The sequence below is a fragment of the Rhinolophus sinicus genome, linkage group LG10 (assembly GCF_036562045.2).
Source record: "Rhinolophus sinicus isolate RSC01 linkage group LG10, ASM3656204v1, whole genome shotgun sequence".
NCBI classification, from domain to species: domain Eukaryota; kingdom Metazoa; phylum Chordata; class Mammalia; order Chiroptera; family Rhinolophidae; genus Rhinolophus; species Rhinolophus sinicus.
The window spans coordinates 14,263,101-14,281,880 of record NC_133759.1 but is presented as its reverse complement, the minus strand read 5'-3'; the positions used below and the strand labels follow the sequence as shown (position 1 = coordinate 14,281,880).

General features: G+C 45.8%; 1 protein-coding gene across 1 annotated transcript in view; it reads left to right on the top strand.

Annotated features, from left to right (window-relative positions):
- The window catches only part of ITGA9 (integrin subunit alpha 9), a 298,459-nt gene that overhangs the window by 48,909 nt on the left and 230,770 nt on the right, over positions 1–18,780 (top strand). The window contains exons 6-12 of the mRNA XM_019727631.2: positions 643–772; positions 3,422–3,507; positions 4,603–4,671; positions 9,169–9,306; positions 12,103–12,208; positions 13,351–13,445; positions 17,582–17,672. Of these exons, the coding sequence (XP_019583190.2) occupies positions 643–772; positions 3,422–3,507; positions 4,603–4,671; positions 9,169–9,306; positions 12,103–12,208; positions 13,351–13,445; positions 17,582–17,672 (715 nt within the window). The remainder of the gene's footprint in view (positions 1–642; positions 773–3,421; positions 3,508–4,602; positions 4,672–9,168; positions 9,307–12,102; positions 12,209–13,350; positions 13,446–17,581; positions 17,673–18,780) is intronic.

The window sequence follows — 18,780 nt, the reverse complement described above, 5'->3', positions numbered from 1 at the left end:
ACATCCTTTCCTTAGTGAGCCTCTCTGCTCTCCTGTTTTTGTTCTGAGTTTGCAGTGGGTCAGAGGGACCAGAAAACCCAGCTTTAGAACCGTTCCTGTTGAGCATTCTGACAGGTCCGGAGGGGATTTCCGGGAGTGTTAGTATGTGGTTTTTGCAAAGCTGATTTGGGTCACTGTTTTCCTCTTGCTCTGGATCGGGCAGGTGGGGTTGTTGGATGGCGGGGCCAGAAGCTAGGCTGGGTGAGAATATGTGGTATCTTTTCATGAGCATTGTTCCCTGGCATTCTGTGATGTAGGACAATGTCATATTGTTGCCATTTCCTTGGTCCTGGTTGTAAAGGGGAGGAAATATGTGCTGTCTCATCTGTGGGTAGGATAAAGATCTGGCATGTTGCTCGTTCTGTCACCTCGTTCAGTTATTTTGGTCTTAATTCCTAATGAGCCCATCTGTATAATTGATTGCATAATGCCACGGAATCTGGTGAGATAATTTTTCTTTTAAATTGTTCGGCTGAAGAAAGTCCTTGGTGAGGTATCTTTCCTTTCCTTGTGAGTTCCTTATTCTCATTGCAGTTCTCCTCTCCCTGCCTGCTCCCCTCATCAGCTGCCTTCCTTGATTACCTTTGGGTTTCTCTTCGGTAGGAGCTGGTGGTGATGGGCGCCCCAGGGTCATTTTATTGGGCTGGGACGGTCAAAGTGCTGAACCTCACAGACAACACCTACTTCAAGCTGAACGATGACGCAATCATGAACAGGCGGTACACGTACCTGGGTGAGTAGCTCAGGGAGGTGACAGGTAAGAAAGGGGGCGGGGGAGTGGTTGCCACCAAGTTCATGAATTATTGCTTTACTGGTGGAGCAAAGAGTTTGTTGGCTTTTACATCTGTTGTTCTAATGAGTTATACTTTTACCTGGGTACCCGAACACCAAGCCCCCCACATAGAGGAGAATAAAGGAGGGGACTGAATGAAAACTGTGTGATTTAATTGACCCTCCAGGGAAGCAAGTCATTTTACTTTCTTAGTCTAGCAATTACCCAAGTTCAGATGATCAGGTACAAAGTGACTGCAACAGAATCCTGGTTTTCCATGGCATTCCGTTGGGTGAGGTATCTGCTTCCTGGTCCCCAAACTGGATGCAAATAGAAATAAGAAGAACCAGAAATGATCATGATGGATGGCCGCCTCATGCTGAAGTTTTAAGTAAAGGCTAAGAAACTTTTATTTTCTCAGCCCATTTAATCTTCTCGAGAGAAGGTAGACACAAGGGAAGTTAGTAGCCACCAGGCCAGAACGACACTGGGACAAGACGGGACCTATTTAAGAACAGAGATGGGCGTCCTTTCCTTGTGTACATGACAATTTTACGTGGCTTTTCTTTCATGCCCTAAATGCTACAATTCTGGACTGAAAATGAAGCTCACTTTAGGAAGGTCTAATGAGAAAACAACGCTCTTTCACACGCATTACACGTAATTTAAATCTGGTGGTGGTGGTGGGGGCGGGGATCCTTCCGCATTTTCATAGAGATTCACTTGTCAGATGGCAGCAAGGAGCCGGCGACTTGCCATCCCCCTGCTAACTGCCCAGTTGTTTGCCCAGTGACATAAACCGTGATACATTTACTTGGAATCGTTGTGCTGTTGCTGCTCTGTGTTCACCTTCATGCCGCCATTTATTAAGCACTTTCTCTGTGCCGGGCGCTGCATATTCTTTTAATTCCTCAAACAGCCTTGGGCGGTAGCTGTTATTATTACCCACATTTTATAGGTGACGAAACTGAGGTACAAAGAAGTTATGGAACTTGCCAGGGTCACATGATTCGTAAATAGCAAAGTAGGGGTTTCAACCTGTGGTTTCGGAGCCCAGAGTTTCTAAAGTCCGACCTGCCTTCCCTGGGCGTGATTGGAGACACCACCGACCCCTCACTAGGCTGGGGGCACCTTGAAGGTGGGGTATGTGTATCCCATTCCCAGGATTCAGTATAGTGCCTGGTGCATCGCGTAGGGACTCAGCGTATGTTGATTCGTTCAGCAAATGAAAAAAAGGCAAAAGAGAGCCTGGTTTGGGTGAGGGCTTTAGGGACTAGGCTTTGGGTTGCTGGATTCTCCCTACATACAAAACAGAGGCCCTTATCCGCTGCAGCCACTGCAAGGCTCACTGGCTTTGAAATCCTTCCCAGCAGTCTTGGGTAATGTGAGCCTCCAGTCTGAGAGAAATCAGCCACGGTGCTTCTACTTGGTAAATAAGAATTGATCCCAATATGGTGTCATCGCAAAACCCAAATAGCTTGTGATCACAGCATTAGGGTTCGAGGGTGATGACATGGTTTGGGGAATCTATGGCAGCCTGGACAGGGTTTCTGCCAGCCAGAGGAGAGAGCTCTCAGACTACCAGCAAAGCTCTCAGCATCGGAAGGACACATTTAGATTAAGCTCCGACAACTCTTTCCTTTCTTGCTAGATTCCTTTTGTACCTGGATTCTTTACCCACGCATCTGCCCCACCCACCCACCCATCCATCCACCCACAGTCAATTTCATTCTGCCTTCTCTTAGGAGGGAGTTTCGCATGACGGTTAAAAGCAGGGGATTTAGCCACAGATTAGATTTGAATCTCGATGTGTGATCTGGGGCAGGTTGCTTAGTCGCATTTAGTTACCCAGTTTCTATGTCTGTAAGAAAGAATCATACCTTCGTCCTAGAATGGTGGGATTAAAAGAGACGATGGCATCCAAAGACACATACAAGGGTGTTCATAGCAGCTTTATTCATAATAACCGCAAACCGGAAACAACCCAAATGCCTAGCAACAGGAGGAAAAAAAGATACACTAATCAATAATAAAAAGGAACTACTACACTTAACAACACAATGAATGTCACAGATGTTGTGTAAAGTGAAGTTCTAGATCAGGCAAAACTAATATATAATCATAGGAATCAGAACAGTGGCTACCGTGGCGGGTATTGACTGGGAAAGGGCCTCAGAGAACCTTCTGGGTTATGGTTCTATGGTTAGAATCACTCTGAGTGGTGATTGCATGGTTATGTCCATGTGGACACATTAAGTTCTACACCTCAGATGTGTGTACTTTACCGTATGAAAATTCAAACCGTACAAAAATTCAAAATGTATCAAAAAGAAGAAGAAAATAGATACCGAGTATTTAGCATAGTACCTGTTCCAAAGAGGACACTCAGAAACCACTCTTTCCTTGTGAACATGTGGTCATGTGAGATGAGCCATTCCAGCATGAGAAGACTGACAGCTGCCATTTGTTCCCGGTACTTTATGTTCCAAGAAAAGCGGAATCCTAACTATCTAGACAGGGGTGCTTGAGAAACGTTTTCCTCTGAAGGAACTTTTCCTTCCCTGCCCTTCTTTCTCAACCCCATGCTTGGTTGCTGCCCATCTCTTACAGGCTATGCGGTTACCGCCGGCCACTTCTCTCACATGTCCACCACCGATGTGGTGGGAGGTGCCCCACAGGATGAAGGCATCGGAAAGGTGAGGAGAAGAGTCCGTGGGATAGTGTGGGCTCAGACAGAAGGGGGGACCATGCTGCCACTGTTCCACTGTGAACATGTCGTCATGTGAGCTGATTGTCTGGCTAGGTCTTATTTTCGGGGAAACACAGTAGAGCCAGACAGAGAGAATCCTGGACCCAGTCAACAACAACAACAAAAAAGAGCATGAAAATGCTGCTTTCAGTTAGATCACATGAAAAGCTCTGGGTTAACTGGTCATAATTGACAAAATTACTGACTGTTCCAAATTCCCAGAGGGTGGGGTCTGGTACACACCTGATTCCCAAGGAGCCCAGCATGGACCTCTGGCCTTCAGGATTTGGGTGGTTGTTTGTTTCTGGTGTCAGGGCACAAAAGCATTCACACTAAGATGGTGATTCCTTACCCCATGGCAGGGTCCCCTATCTTTATTCTCATGGGACACTCCTCCCATAAGATGCAACTAGGAAAAGAACTTCCATAGTCACATCATTTAGGAAGTTCTACATGAATGAGCTTCTTTGTGGTGGAGATTCAGGGTATAAACATGCACATTAGGGCTCTGAAGAGTCCCATGGTAAAGGATTTTATATAACGTTTAACTCTGGCACTTCCCAAACTAAACTCATATTTACCCAAGCAGATTTCATGGCTCGAATGTTCTGTGGTATCACTTTGGAAAATGGCTTTGTCTAAAATACCTCCCTCGCTCTATCTTATCTTGACATGCCTGCTAAAGCTCTAACTAGTAGGAATGAAGGACATATTTTTCAACGAAGAAAATATTGTTTCCAAGAGTCGAATTGTTGGATAGTAGTAATTTGGAAGCTCCCTGGGACTCATTGTGTGTGGTTTCTATCAGTTACGTGTCTCAGGCGCAGTGGAGGTGATCTCTGCCTGAGGATGGAAGGACACTTTCTTTCTTTGCAGAGTTGATAAAATGAGGGCCACACTGACTTCATTATTGTCAGCCAGCGTAAGCACACCTGCCCTGTGCCTGGCCAGGCATTTAAATAGGACTCCCAGGGTGATGATGGTAAATATCTTTGGTTATTGCTTCCATCTTACCTGGATATATTTTTTTTTCATTCCATAGGTTTATATTTTTAGAGCTGACCGAAGATCAGGCACCTTAATTAAGATTTTTCAGGCATCAGGTAAAAAGGTGAGATTCTTGGTGTAAATGTCTTTTTGTTGTTTGAGAGATGTCACCATGTGGGAATCAGTTTTTACTTTTTCAAAAATTGATTTAAAGGCCCTATCTGTGCCCTATGTTTACATGGCAGTTCTACTGCCTGTTGGTGCCTTAACCTTCCCAACACCGTGTAACCTGAAAATTCAAGGGATTCATGCTTGCCAGAGGAGACATGCAGCCAGATTAGTGTGTACGTGGCTAAGTTCCAGCACAGAGCTTTCAAAGGTTGTCCATAGTTCAGACCCTGTCTTCAGAATTACTGCACGCTGTTTCTCTCTGCCTCTGTCCCTCTCCATCTGTCCGTCTTTGTTTCATACAGACACATCCACACCTCCAGAGGGGTCATGTACGGTTGAGTACAGGTAGCAATCCCTAATATGTATACTGATAACTTTCAAAGGAGGCACAGAGACCAGCGGTTCTCACGCTCCTTATCTCAGCAGTGCAGTGCTGCCCCCTCCTCCCTGCATCCTGAGCACCCCCACCACCATTGCCATGGGGATTGTTGTCACACAAAGAAAAAGCAAACAAAACACCCATTTGCCCTCGCTCGGGAAGGCTGCCATTAAATTAGTCACGGGCAAGGTTTATCTGCCTATGTGGTTTGTCCTCACCCTCTCCCCAATCCTAATTCCTGCAAATTTCTCATCTTAATTCCTATTATTACTGCACCATAGTCTGAAAGTCAGCCAGCTGGAGATTCCTTTGATTAATAAACGTGGGCTTCTTAGCCATGGACACCTTGTGTGGCTTAGATCAGCAGGGTTGCTTAGTGTGATTGGATGCTCTAAGGGGACGCCAATTCAGGCTGGGAGATGAGATTGGTCATTCAGAGGCTTCTCTTGGTAGAGGCCTTAGTGAGCTCTGGGAAGAAGCTTGGGACACCTGGGACATGGGAGGGAGATGACAGGAGATAGAATGTCAGAAGATGATTTTACCTCATCACTACCCTGAGAAAAGCGAGGGGTGGAGGGGGAGATGGTTTCCTTTCTCGGTGGTCATGTGTCCCAGCCCCAGTTCAGTTCCTGCTGTCAGTTAGACCTGCGGCACGCAGCCTGGCATCGTTACATATGGTTTTGATGGTGAGTCCTATTCTGAGTTCCATAAATTCCACTCACTTTTTGCAGTTTTAACAACCTTAATGTGTATACTCAGTATGTAATTGTCATCTTTCCAACAACAACAAAAATGCATCCCCAAACTTGTGAAGTTTTCCCTGAGAACAACCCTGCGTTCCCCTGAGAACTGGGCTGGCCTGTTATTTTAACATTTCCAAGCCCCAAAGCAGCAACACTGGAAAATGACTATGAGCAATTCTGCAGAAAAGGTTTTCCAAGCCCCTCTAAAGATAGAAAATGTATAACTCTATGTCATTTGTGATTAAAAAAAAAAAAAGTCCCAAAGAGCAAGTAGGGTATGAATGCTGCTAAGCCTAACATTTTAGATCTTTCTCCAAAAAATAATCAATAGGTGAGTATATCTACTGAGGAAAACCCCCTCTGCTCCCCTTCAAATGTATCTGAGCTTGAAAGCATAAAATTAAAGGATCCTTTCCCCCTGATTTATGGGGATATAATTTACATATAATGTTGTGTAAGTTTAAGGTGTATAGCATGATCATTTGATAATTGGTATATATACAGAGAATGCCAAAAACATGTATACACATTTTAAGAAAGGAAAACTGTGTTAAATTGTAATAATATATACTGATAATAAAACATGAATACAAGTCATGTTTGACTTCTGCAATTACAAGAGGTTCTCAAAGTGGTTTCCATCAGCATGCAGACACTTCTGATTATTGCGAACTACTGCTTGAGCAACGTTGACCAAAGTGTCCACTTGTATACTTTTTTTGGGCACTTTTTTGGAACCATCGGTACACACACACACACACACACACACACACACACACACACACACTGAAATGATTAACACATCCATCACCTCACATAACTACTATTTTTTAAAAAGTGCTTTGTGGAGCTTAAACATACCCGTCACCCGACTTCGGAATGTTTCCCTGTGTATCGGTAGCTGTACCTGCTTGCCTGCTTCCTCTGTCCCCCACTCCACTCCCCACGGCCTGTACCCTGGAGAGACCCATTATTGCCTGTCATCCTGGTGTAATTAACAGTCTGTAATTGTGTTCTCGCTCCTACTCAGGAACAGCCTGGTCTGGATGATAACTTACATGGCCACCCATCTGTAACTGGGTAATGGTCAGGTTTTGAGGGGTAGATTTGAGAGTCAGTAAAATGAGAGGTTAACATTTGAGAAGCCACGTGTCCAAACTTCCTTGGACTTTATGAAACTGAGTTCCAGGAGACCAGCTTACTTGTCTGCTTGAATGTCCTTAAGACAGGATGTGTCATGACTTCTGAAGGAGGGGATTAAAGAGCCCAGGCATTTCACCTCCCAGCCCTGGAGCCATGCTGCTTTTCATTTTCTTTGGGGGCTCTTCTTGTCCTTACCTCGTACCATTCTGGAGTTATTCCTTCATTCTGTCACTCACTCTTGCCCTCTTGTTGCACTGTCTTCTAGCTTTACCCCCATCACCTCTCTGATTTTGAAATAGACCATTACTCTATATGTCTTATTCTGCTTTTTGCCACAAGACATGAGAAATCCTTGTCCCTCTGACTTATCCATTGTTTCGTAGGGAAAGGACATGACCCCGAGCTTTCAAAGGGTGCCTTTAGCTTTTCTCTGTGTCCAGAGTCACACACAGAGAGGAGGGTTCTGACTCAGTAAACCACTAGTCCACTTCTGCTTTTGTTTGGCCAGAATTTGGTCAGCGAATTCTGTCTCCTGGCCTCACCATAACAAACACACCAAAAAAACCCAGTTCTGGTCTTTATTGGTTGACATCCTGCATAGACACATAAGAAATCACCAGTATGTATGTAGTTCAGATGTTAATAGAGACACACGTGCCCGAATTTCCAGGCTGATGGGCGAGCTCTGATGAAGAAACACTCATCCCAAAGCATGTCACGGCCATGTTGAAGTTTTATTGCACTAACGGAGTGTGTGATGCGTCAGTATGTAGATAGGAAACTTCATGTGCAAGGATTTCTGATTTAACACTGACAACAATGCCAAGTTAAATAGCTCATTGGAATGTAACAAAGACTTCCCTGGGGCTCAGACAGAGACAACAGCTGGTGGCTTCAAGAGCTTGCCTGGGTCTTAGTTCTTTAACTAAAGTCCAGACTGGGTGATTGGCAAGGCTGTTGAATTAGCGACTGGCAACTGGTTTCTGTCTCCCCTGCCTCCTGTGATTCTAAACCTCCGCTGTGCCCTTCTCCCTTGGGAATGGAAGGGCTGGAAGCGGGTGTGGGTTGAGTGGAAGTGGCCTTGGCATATGACTGGGGAAGGACTTCTGAGTCCTCGTGTCCCAGGGCTAACTGCAGGAAATAGTCGGGAGTGCCCTCTACCTGTGTCCCACTCCCTGGGCTTAGCTGCCAATATACTCCAACAATGAAGAAAATGCTTGTTCATGGTGATAACAAACAGAGCCCTTTTATTTGAAAACATTTTTTAAAAAAGGATAGCTTTTTTTTTTGCTTTTTGCTTTTTTTTTATAACCAGCAGTTGTAAACTGGCAGACGTTGGAAAGGATACAGCCTACAAAAAATTTTGTTTGTCCTGCACAGTACGTTTGTTTGTTTGTTTTAATTTTTAATATGAGCCAATTTGTTGTATTTAAAAAAAATAGGCCTTTTAAGTAAAATTTTAGATTTTTGGCTTCTCTTGAAAAATGGGAAAATTGGCTTTCCCTGGGTCAGGCTTCCTCTTCACAGCAGTTGACAACCCCTGGGCAGGAGCTGCTCCTTTAGCTGGGTCTGTGGACTCATTTGCCACTGTCTCCACCATTCCCTGTTGCTTCCCAGACACTGAAGCCAAGCGTCATTGCCACTTGTCAGCATACTTACACTGTTAGTTGCTTTTTCTTATACGTGTCATATCACCTGCCTGCATCCCATTGGCATTTGGGTTTGAGACCCCTGGTTTAAAATAATAGGTACTGGATTAAGCTATCATTAAAGAAGAGCCAGTGTAACCTGGCTGTGTTTCCTCTTCTGTCAAGTAGTCTTATGAGTTCTACCTGGTTGTAACCTGTATTTGCAACCTCACCTTGTATTTTTAAAACCAGTGCCTTGTTCTCCAGGGATGGGTCCATTTGTTTTCCTTTTGGTAGGGCTCTGGGAAAGGGGACGGAGCCAGTTAGCTCTGGTCTCACATTGACTGGGGGCTGTGCCTCACTGCTGGGAAGGGAAGTCAGATATTTTACTGTTTCCCTAGGCATTCTAGCTTGTGGGGCTAAGGGGCAGAGCTGCTGTCTAGCCTCTGAGGGGCCTGGGGGCAAGTGCTTCTAAAGCCAGTGGGCTGGAGGAGAGCGAGGGCTTCCTGTGTGAGGGCAGACACTGAACGCTTTGTTGCAACTCGACTTGGTTGCAGATGGGCTCTTACTTCGGCTCCTCCTTATGTGCAGTTGACCTGAACGCAGACGGCCTCTCTGACCTGCTGGTGGGGGCCCCCATGTTTTCTGAGATCAGGGACGAGGGGCAGGTCACCGTCTACATCAACAGAGGAAACGTGAGTACAGTGCTGGGCTACATGTGGACGGGGTGTGGGAGAGGAACATTTGCCCAGTGGGCGTTGTTTGAACATCCCTCTGGGCCGTGCACTGAGCCCCATTGCCCAGGTAGGAGCTTTCTACCTGCAGAAAGCTCAATGTTCCGTCAATGGAACGTTACATACAATGTTACAACTGCAAACATACAGGGATCAAAAAAAATCTTAATGGCTGTGGTTTGGATGCTTACTATGTACCGGGAACTGTTCTTCCCTCTTTCTGTGAATTATTTCAATGTAGTGTGTACATGGTATCAGGGGTCCCCATTTTTCAGGTGAAAAAAACGGAGGCTCAGAGAGGTTAAGTAACCTGCCCCAAACCACACAGCTAAGAAGTGATGGGGCTGGGATGTGAACGTAGGGAAGCTGGCTTCAGAGCTGGCTTGCTTCACCTCTCGGTTATGTTGCCTTCCTGGGCATATATACAACACCTGCCTAGGGAAGCAGAGAAGCCTTCTCAGAGGACACAATGGCTGGAACGAATCCGTGAAGGAGTAGGAGTTAGGCAGACGGGCTGGAGTGGGCTGGGAGCTGGGTGAGTGGGTTGAGGTATGAGCAGCAGGAGCATTTAGTTCACCATGGGGGTTGGGTGGGGGCAATGCAGTGGCCAAGGGTCATAATCATAAGATGTCCCTTATTCTGCAGAATCGTGAAAGGCATGGGATGGGGTCAGAAAGATGCCTCTGCCTCTAGCTGAGCAGAGGGTGGGCAGGGACAGGCGGCAGGAGACCAGTGAGAAAGAATCTGGAAGTAAGAGTGTTCAACAAGCAGGAAATAGTTAAAGGAATATATTTGGGCACCACAGCCTTTGAGCTAACATGAGAAAATGCTTATAAGATAATCAGGGGAAAGGCAGGATAAAAACTGTGTGTACAAACAACCTTTAAAAATACACAGGATACATAGGGAATGTTATGAACAGATCTCCCTGGGTGGTTGTGCTTGGGTAGAGGTTTAGTTTTATCTTTATCCAAATAGCAAGAATGTAATACTTCCATAATCAAAAAAGTGAGTGCTTTTCAGCAGCGACCAAGGTGCTACTTATCCCAATTGGGAGGGAGCGATGGTGTTTAACTACCACCAGGTGGTCAGACACCAGAGAGAACGGGCAGCTATTCAAAGAGGAGTCAGGGGACGTTAGAGCCTTGGAGTTTCCTGGATGTTTGCAAACTCTGTGAGGTGGATCTCAACCTGGGAGGGGAGAAGCTTCCTGGTATCCGTTGCAGTGAGTATGAGCACCTGCGTCCCCACTGACGTTCACAGAAGGGGGACAGGCACAGCACAGGGAGAAACGAAGTGGTCATCATGAAGCTGAGAACAGCTGGCCCTCGGCAGCTGCCAGCCACGCTGCTTGCAGGAGACGGGAGCATTTGTGTGGGTGTGAACTTGTCTGAGGCAATACTGCAACCAGACCACCAGCCTGACGATACGTCTCAGTCTGGGTGTGGACACGGAGCAGGGTGATTTCCCCAGACCTGCCCTGGACACGTTTTACCCACACATCTCAGCCCCTCGACCAATGTTTCCCATGCCACGTGCTCACTAAATGCCAGGGTACTCTTATTTCTGTCCAGCCTCTTCCTCTTTGATTAGTGGTTGCAAAGCAGTGGGGAGAAGTTTGGAAAAAGCGATGACTGGTGCTCGGGAGACCTGCCTTGGAAGCTTGGTTTTGTCACTGACTAGCCTGTGTGACATGGACAAAGAGCTTACAATTGGTGGCTCAGTTTCCTCCTCTGTGAAGTGGGTCTTCCTCAGAGTCCTTGTGCGATGGAAATGAAGAGGTGGACACACAGTGCCTGGTACAATCAAGAAATCACGTCTTGGTGCTTCTTCTGCCCACCGTATTAATAGGAAGAAACCATTACATAGTTCTGTTGTGGGGTGGGGGTTGCATTGATGTAAGAAATCATCACAGGTTTATGGTTGCTAAGTTGCAAGTGGTTTGTGTTTCGAGTGAAAAACATTTGGTCGGCAAAAGCCACGTGCTCCCTGGGGTGCTCTGTGGGTGTACAGTGGGTCCAGAGTATGTCTGCCCTGGGGCAGGTTCAGACACTCTTGTGCCCCAGACCATCAGATTGTGTCTTAACACTGACAGTCACATAGCAATGGTTGGGGAATAGAGTGGATGTCCTCAAATGGCTTTGCTTGCCACCATCACCATCAACCTTCTCCCTCTGTGGGTTGGGGTGTGCTCAGGACATTGAGACCACGCCTGATAATACGTACTGATGTGTGTGCCCCCATCCAGACCCCAGCCAAGAACTACTGGGTATGGGGTGCTTGCAACCATGACTCCCTCTGTCACAATACTAACACACGCACTCTGCAAAACAGCTTTACAAACGTCCCAAAAAGCAGGAGAGAAAAATAGAAATTGTATTCCTGTTTAAAACAAATTTAGGGCAAAAATGCTATGCCGTACAGAAAGCTGAGAGGCGACTGCGGGACAGGTAGGTGGGCAGGTGGGCTCGGTTATAGAACCGTAGGACGAGGGGGAGATTTAGTTACTCCCAGCGTGAGTTCTCCTTCCCAGTAAAAGGCGTCTCAAGTTGTTAGCCACCGTCACGCTGCCCAGGTCCAAGGGACTCATCTTGTCACTGGGAGAGAGAGGTCTGGGTGCCTGTGATTCTGCCCAGGTGTTTCCTGTCCATGAGTGTGCACTAGAGGGGCGGTATTGCCAGCTCTGGTTTTTAAATTGTGTTTTTAGTTCTGTTTTTTGTTTTGTTTTCCGTTTTTTCCTCCATCCTGTTTTCTCAGGGGGCCCTGGAGGAGCAGCTGGTCCTGAACGGGGACGGTGCCTACAACGCACACTTTGGGGAAAGCATCGCCAGCCTGGGTGACCTTGACGATGACGGGTTCCCAGGTCAGTGAACTCATGCCTGTGTCTAACTTTGCCCTCACGTGATGCACTCCTGGATCTCCCTGCCTGCTTGGAAGGCCGGTCAATGCACACTGGGGATGGAGGACACCTTTTAGAGAACATGTTGTCTGTGTAGATGCTCAGGGCTGAGCTCTGAGCCCCCTGGAGTTGTGCTTCTACGTAGTCCCTTCTCATCAGCTCAGTGGGTGCAAGTGAACCTTGGGGCTGGTCCACTGGGGTTTCTTATGGAAGAGAAGTTAGAAACACATGAGGAGAGAAGGTTACACTCTCCCCTGATAGTGACAGCCTGTGGGACTGACTGACGATTGAATGTGTCAGTGCTGGGGGGAGGGACATACTTGATGTCCACTTCTGTTTGGACATCGGTAGCCTTCCCCGTCTTGGCTTCTCTTTCTGGTCTTTTAAATACCTCCTCCCCTCACTGTATATGCAGTACTCAGACCTCAGGACCTGTGGAAGCCATGTCACTAGGGAGATGGCTGAGGTGGAACATGGGCTGGGGGGCAGCTCTTGCCTCAGGCCAGGCATCCAGGTTCCTTTCATCCCCTCACACCCCTGGCCAGAGAGGGCTTCATCTGGAGAGAGGAGACCTCCCTGGAGGTGGTGGGTGCGTGCCCTTCACGCTTGACCTCACTTCTGCAGACACGTGACTTGTGTTAGAAGCAAAGGGAACAAAGTCAGGAAGACCTAGGCTTTGTTCCAGGAGTTGTCAGTTTGTCAGAGTAGTGTTGACTTTTGTGTGAAGTGAATGCAATTTTATACAATTCCCTTATCCAGGAATAGAGTTGACTTTCTCACTTGTGCAATAACCATTGTCTATGGAATTTCCCTCTCTGAGAAACAGAACTGAGGGCCGGAGGTTTGTATTTATTTTATTGGATGGCTGAACGATTTTTCCTAGAAGGATGAGCTAGAAACTTTTCTGGAACTAAACTTTTCTCAGCTTCTATGATTTTCTTTTTAACTTTTTTTTTCTGCTGGGAGCTTCTGTGCCTAAGTTGATACATGAACCGCCAGCAACCTAGAAATTTCTGGTATGGAGGGATTCACACATGATGGAAGGAATCGGCTCTTATGTTATTCTGTGTGGCTTTTCTAACCCATAGCTGTTTTTCTCCCCTTAGATGTGGCTATTGGTGCACCCAAGGAAGACGACTTCTCCGGGGCAGTCTATATCTATCATGGTGACGCCAGTGGGATAGTCCCTCAGTACTCAATGGTAATTGGTGTGAGAGTGACGTGGTACCTGTTTGTTCGCACATTCATTCGACAAACATGTAGGGATCCTTTACCCTGCACCACCTCCTGGGATACGGAGGACCCCACAAGATTGTTCCTGCCTTTAGCCTTCCCACCCTCTAGTGAAAGACAAAAACAAATGCTATTGCTTATTAAAAACAAAAACTTATAGACTCCTGAGTTTGCTCACATTCAGGGATGCATTCTACCTACAGAAGATTATATCCAAATTCTTGCCCAGATTTAGAGCTGTTTATTTAAGGAGCAGAGACTTTATGTATTTATTTTTTTGTTACTCCTTTGTCAACCATCTGTGCTAAGCCAAAGGAGTATACTGTAAAATATAATCTAGAAAGATAGCGGTCCAGGGAGGAAGGGCCTGAAAGCTATCACAGGGCCGTTGTCACAATTGGCATTGAAATGAGGAGCTGGTTAAGCTCTGCCCTCGTGCCCCAGACTTGGGACATGGAAGTGGTGAGTTCTGTTTTTTGCCAGATCAGCTTGGTGTTCAATCCTGCTGATGGTGTCAAACCCAGTCCATGGGAAAAAAGGAAGTCATGCTCTCGGCAGAAGCATCATCAGGATATTTGTGGATCTCTGTATAGAGTGGCACAGGCCTGTGTCTTTCTCCCAGTGGGTCAGTGACAAAAAGGGACTGAGCACAGAGGTATTTTCCATCAGCAAATACTGATTTATCGAGCGCTCATTATGAGCTTATTACTTCCTACTCAATGCTTGTACTTCTCGTCGCAAAGAGGCTGGTCTCGTATCTTGATTATTGCTAAGGAAACAAAAAATTTTAACTGAGTCTTGTTCTTATAAAGTGTTCTATAAATGTTCTGTAAAATGAAAGCGTAGTAAAGTATCAAAACCTGTTCATGCACTAAAGTTTCTCAGTAAGAAAAAAAAGACTTTACAAGTGGGTTTTAAGAGGCAGTACGTAAATGGAAGTTCAGTTTATAGGTTCATAATTGTTCTTGCTGCACATGTAAGTTAGTTAATGAAGGGCCGAGGGTTGGGGTTGTTGCCAGTAGAGCTTCAGGTTCCCCGTCTGCTGGAGACTCCTGCTCAGCTCACTGACTCCAAGAGACAGATGCTAAGAGACATACTGCTCAGAGTATACCTGCCCTGCCCCTTTCTTGCCTCTCATCCTCGTAACAGCCCTGGGAGGTGGATACCTTTATTACCCCCCTTTTATTTATGAGGTGACTATGGCCCAGGGAGGTTAGTTAACCTGCCCAAGGTCACCAGCCAGTAAGTGGCAATACGGTGACTGAAACCGCCAGCCTGACTCCCAAACCTTTTATTGGAACCATTGTCCTCAACACATAGGAAAAAGGGGCACTCGGGGAGCTCAGCTGGAAAACTTAGGAATGTAGAAACTGATTTGGGTGTGAGACAGACACACTCCAAGGGGTATTTATTTACAGAGATCATCCTCTTTTCATTAGAAATGAATAATTAATAGTGGGGATAAACTCTTAGGTCATTCAGCTGCTGTGGCAGGAGGAAGAAGGCTTCAGGCGTAGTCTGGGAGTCACATCCATGTCACAAGGGCTTCTCTGGGTCAGGGCCACTGTGCCCAGTGTGATAAGCTGACTATTCGTCCACATTACTCTTTAACTCATTGTTCTTTTTCGAGTTCACCATGAAAAGTGTTGATTTTAAGATCCTCGTGTGCCTTTCTGCATTTGAGAGCCCTCTGGGCATGTCATGGCTGCCCCTGTCATCTTTCTCCTGACAAGCTGAAAGTCATCCAGGGGGCCCCATCCTTGGGCAGCCACCAGGGTCACTCTCCACGCATCCTCCTGGAAGCTTGTTCCCGGACCTCGGAAGCTAATCACACAGGGAGGCAACCTGCGAGAGACCCTTGCTTCCTGTGCTCCCCCAGCCCTCCAGTGTTTTGTTTTGTTGCTGGGTGGAACCCTGCAGGGAACTGACGTGTAAATTTTGTGGTCAGCCTGGGGTGTCTTCAGTAGGAAGCAGGGATCAGCAGTCGGACCTGTCCTGCCTTGGTCAGCAGGCCGGCTGCCTCGTTCGCTTTGACAAGGAGAAGTGGTTTGGGGCTCTTTAAAAAAAAAAGAAAGAGAGAGAGAGAGAGAAAAAAAGAAAAAAAAAGAAACAACTATGATTATACTTTTCCAAGCTGCTAATATGTATGTGATAAGGTCAGTGATTTAAAAGGGGGAAAAAAAATCCTTTCACGACAGGATTCTTCAGGGCCCACGTCCGGACAGAGCAGCCATTGTGTGGGTGAACTCGAGAAGGAAATCAGGAACAACCCTGGGCAAGGGAATCGCTTTTCTTTGGCCCGGATCAGTATTATTTCTACTGGATAAATTGTGAGATCAGAGTAAAGTTCTTACACATTGCTCTTTAACTCATTCCTCTTTTTCGAGTTGACTACGAGGAGTGTTGATTTTAAGATCCTCGTGTGCCTTTCTCCATTTGAGAGCCCTCTGGGCATGTCGTGGCGGCTTCTGTGATCTTTCTCCTGCCACGAGGACACTGCATGTAAACCTGGTCAAGCAGAGGTTTTCCAAGGCTCCTGGTTTTCATTTAGGGTTATTAGCACCGAGCAGACTTATCTTCCTGGCTTTATGACATAATGGCCTGCAGATGTCTGTGGGATAACTTAAGCCTGCATCGCCACCCCCAAACGGACCACCCCTTCACTCTTCCCCCTCATCCCAGCCACAGCATACCTTAGCAATGCAATCCCAGGGCAAGCTGCTGCTCGCGTTGATGGACTTCAGAGCTGAGATGGTCTGCTTCAAGATGTGGCTTTTAAGAAATACGCAGACACACATACATGTTTGTTTAGACAGAGCAATGCGGGGATGTGGGCTCTGCCTGTTAGCAAGAAACATTTCTTTAGTGTTTCCTACAGTGTTCTGATTTGTACTCTGATACTTGCGCATTTCCTGTTGGATGGCTTAAGTGAAGATAGCAAGTGGATGGTTATTTGTAGTGATCGGCTGCTGGGGGCCGGGGAATGTCCCTGGCGTCTCCATCTGTAGATCCTAAGGAAACTCCCCCTCCTCAGCCTCATGACTTCCCTGCAGGATGACGCAGGAAGGAAAAGGATGAGGATAAAGCCCAAAGGGATCCCCTGGAGATTTGTAAACCTGGTTCTGATGAGGATTTTGCTGCATGGCATGAAAACAAAGCATTTCTCTTATCATCCACAATGAGGGCATTGTGGAGGAAGCCTCCCCAAGGAGACTGCCTAGATAAAGGAAAGAAGGAACAGGTCTAATCCCAGAAGAGGGGACTTTTCTGATTCAGGAAGGTTGATATCTCTGTGAGGAACGGCGCCACACAAATGTTGATGTATCATTATACGTGATACATCATATAGAACAGATCTCCTTGAACCAATGTGGCATGTGTTAACATATGTTGAACTTAATGATGAATAAAAAGTAAGCATGGGTGCTGGTATGCCCCACGATGGTAGGGCTGTGAACTCTGGTTGGTTAAGAGCTGTCTTTTAGAGTGGAGGGTCAGCTTCAGCTCATTTTTGGGGGTTTCCTACAGTGTATGGAAAGTTCAGGACCATGGGGTTCTAGATTTATTGTGTAAAACTGTTTCATCCTGTTAGTGAAGCTCAGAGTTCTTCTGGTTGGTTTGATGGAGAGGTGGTTTCCATGTGACCATCTTGGCCATTTAGACATGCTAATGGCCTGCCACCTAGGGAAAGACGCTAATGTGTGCCTCTTAGCGGAGGAGTGTTACATATTGGGTACATGTTTGGGTAGAGTCATATAAGGGAAAATATGTTGTGATAATTTCAGCCAGCTGTGCTTGTGTGAAAACAAAACAAAACCTTGGTTAGAAATGGAAGCTAAACTTTATCCATTTCAAACTTCATTCAACATGTCAAAACATTAACATGTTAGGTAGATTTTTCATTAGCACTGAACTTAGAAAAAATTTTAAATGATAACATTTGGCTCTGGAGTGTGTTGCCTGCTAAAGATTCCTGATCATATTAGGACAATATTTTATTTTTCCTTTCAACAATGTCAAGACCAAGTGTTCTAGGGAAGCTGGGCTGAAATAGCTGCGGGGTTCTCCTTTCCGGTGACTCAATTTCCCTATTGTCTGTTTCAGAGACTGTCAGGGCAGAAGATAAGTCCAGTTTTACGGATGTTTGGGCAGTCCATATCAGGAGGAATTGACATGGATGGAAATGGCTATCCTGGTAAGCTATTTTTCTTTAAAGGCAGATGAGATAAATGAAGAAAAATGCCCGAGGCAGAATAATTTCCAGTCTGGTTTAAGCAATGGTTACATCTATTTAGGATTAGGAAAATTCACACACTAGAAGGGGGTGTTTTGTCTGGTGTTTGATTTTAAGGTGAAAGTGTTGATGTTTATTTTGGGGTTTTAAAATGATCTACTCTGAAGGGCTGAAACACTGGAGGGTGATTTTTTCAATGGTTCCTGTGGCAGCAAGTCTTTTTAATGAAGAAAAAAGCCCTATCCACATATAAAGTGATAAATAGTGAAAGCTCATGTTTTCCTTGATATTTAACCATATTCAGAAGCTTCTTACTCTTGAGAGGGGGGAAAAAGGAGCTAAGCAGCAGCCCCCTGCCCCACCAAACCCCGCTACATGAAGATTATTGACAGAAAGATTTAGAGCAAAAAGAAAATCATGTCCTCTCACTGATGGACGAACAGAACTTCACCATTCAAGGCTGGCTGGCTTGTCTTCAGGGTTAATTAACACCTTGTGGTGGTTGAGGCGAATTAAATGAAAATGTACGATTTCAAACCCCAATCCCAAGTGATATCTGATTCAGGTAAAATTGGGCAGTGGAGTAGTGGTTCTTTTGGTGTTTGAAGGGGTCGGAGTGGGATGAGGTAAGGAAACGAAGATAAGAATGTGGGGAAAAAAATCCAAAATTATCATGGAATTCAGAAAAAATTTCCCTGAAACTGTAGGTCATCTTGCTATCTTGTGAAAAAATTTATTTCCACTTAAAATGCCTCCAAAGGAGCTGGGAAAACAAATGCAATTCTGCAGGGCCCCAAATTCCGTAGCTTCTTACAGACAGAGGAGTTTCGAGCATCCCTCATAACTTTGCGGAGCCAGAAGGAGTGTGAATAGACAAAGGTCAGTGTGGAAGTGTGTGGCCCTGTAGGAAGACCCCTCATGATCTTGTCCCAGGCAATTTGTGGCCATCCCTAAATAATACCTTACATTGGTTTAGCATTTTAATATATGCAAAATGCTTCCACATGCAATGTACATCTTTTTTATTTTTTATTTTTATTGGGGAATATTGGGGAACAGTGTGTTTTTC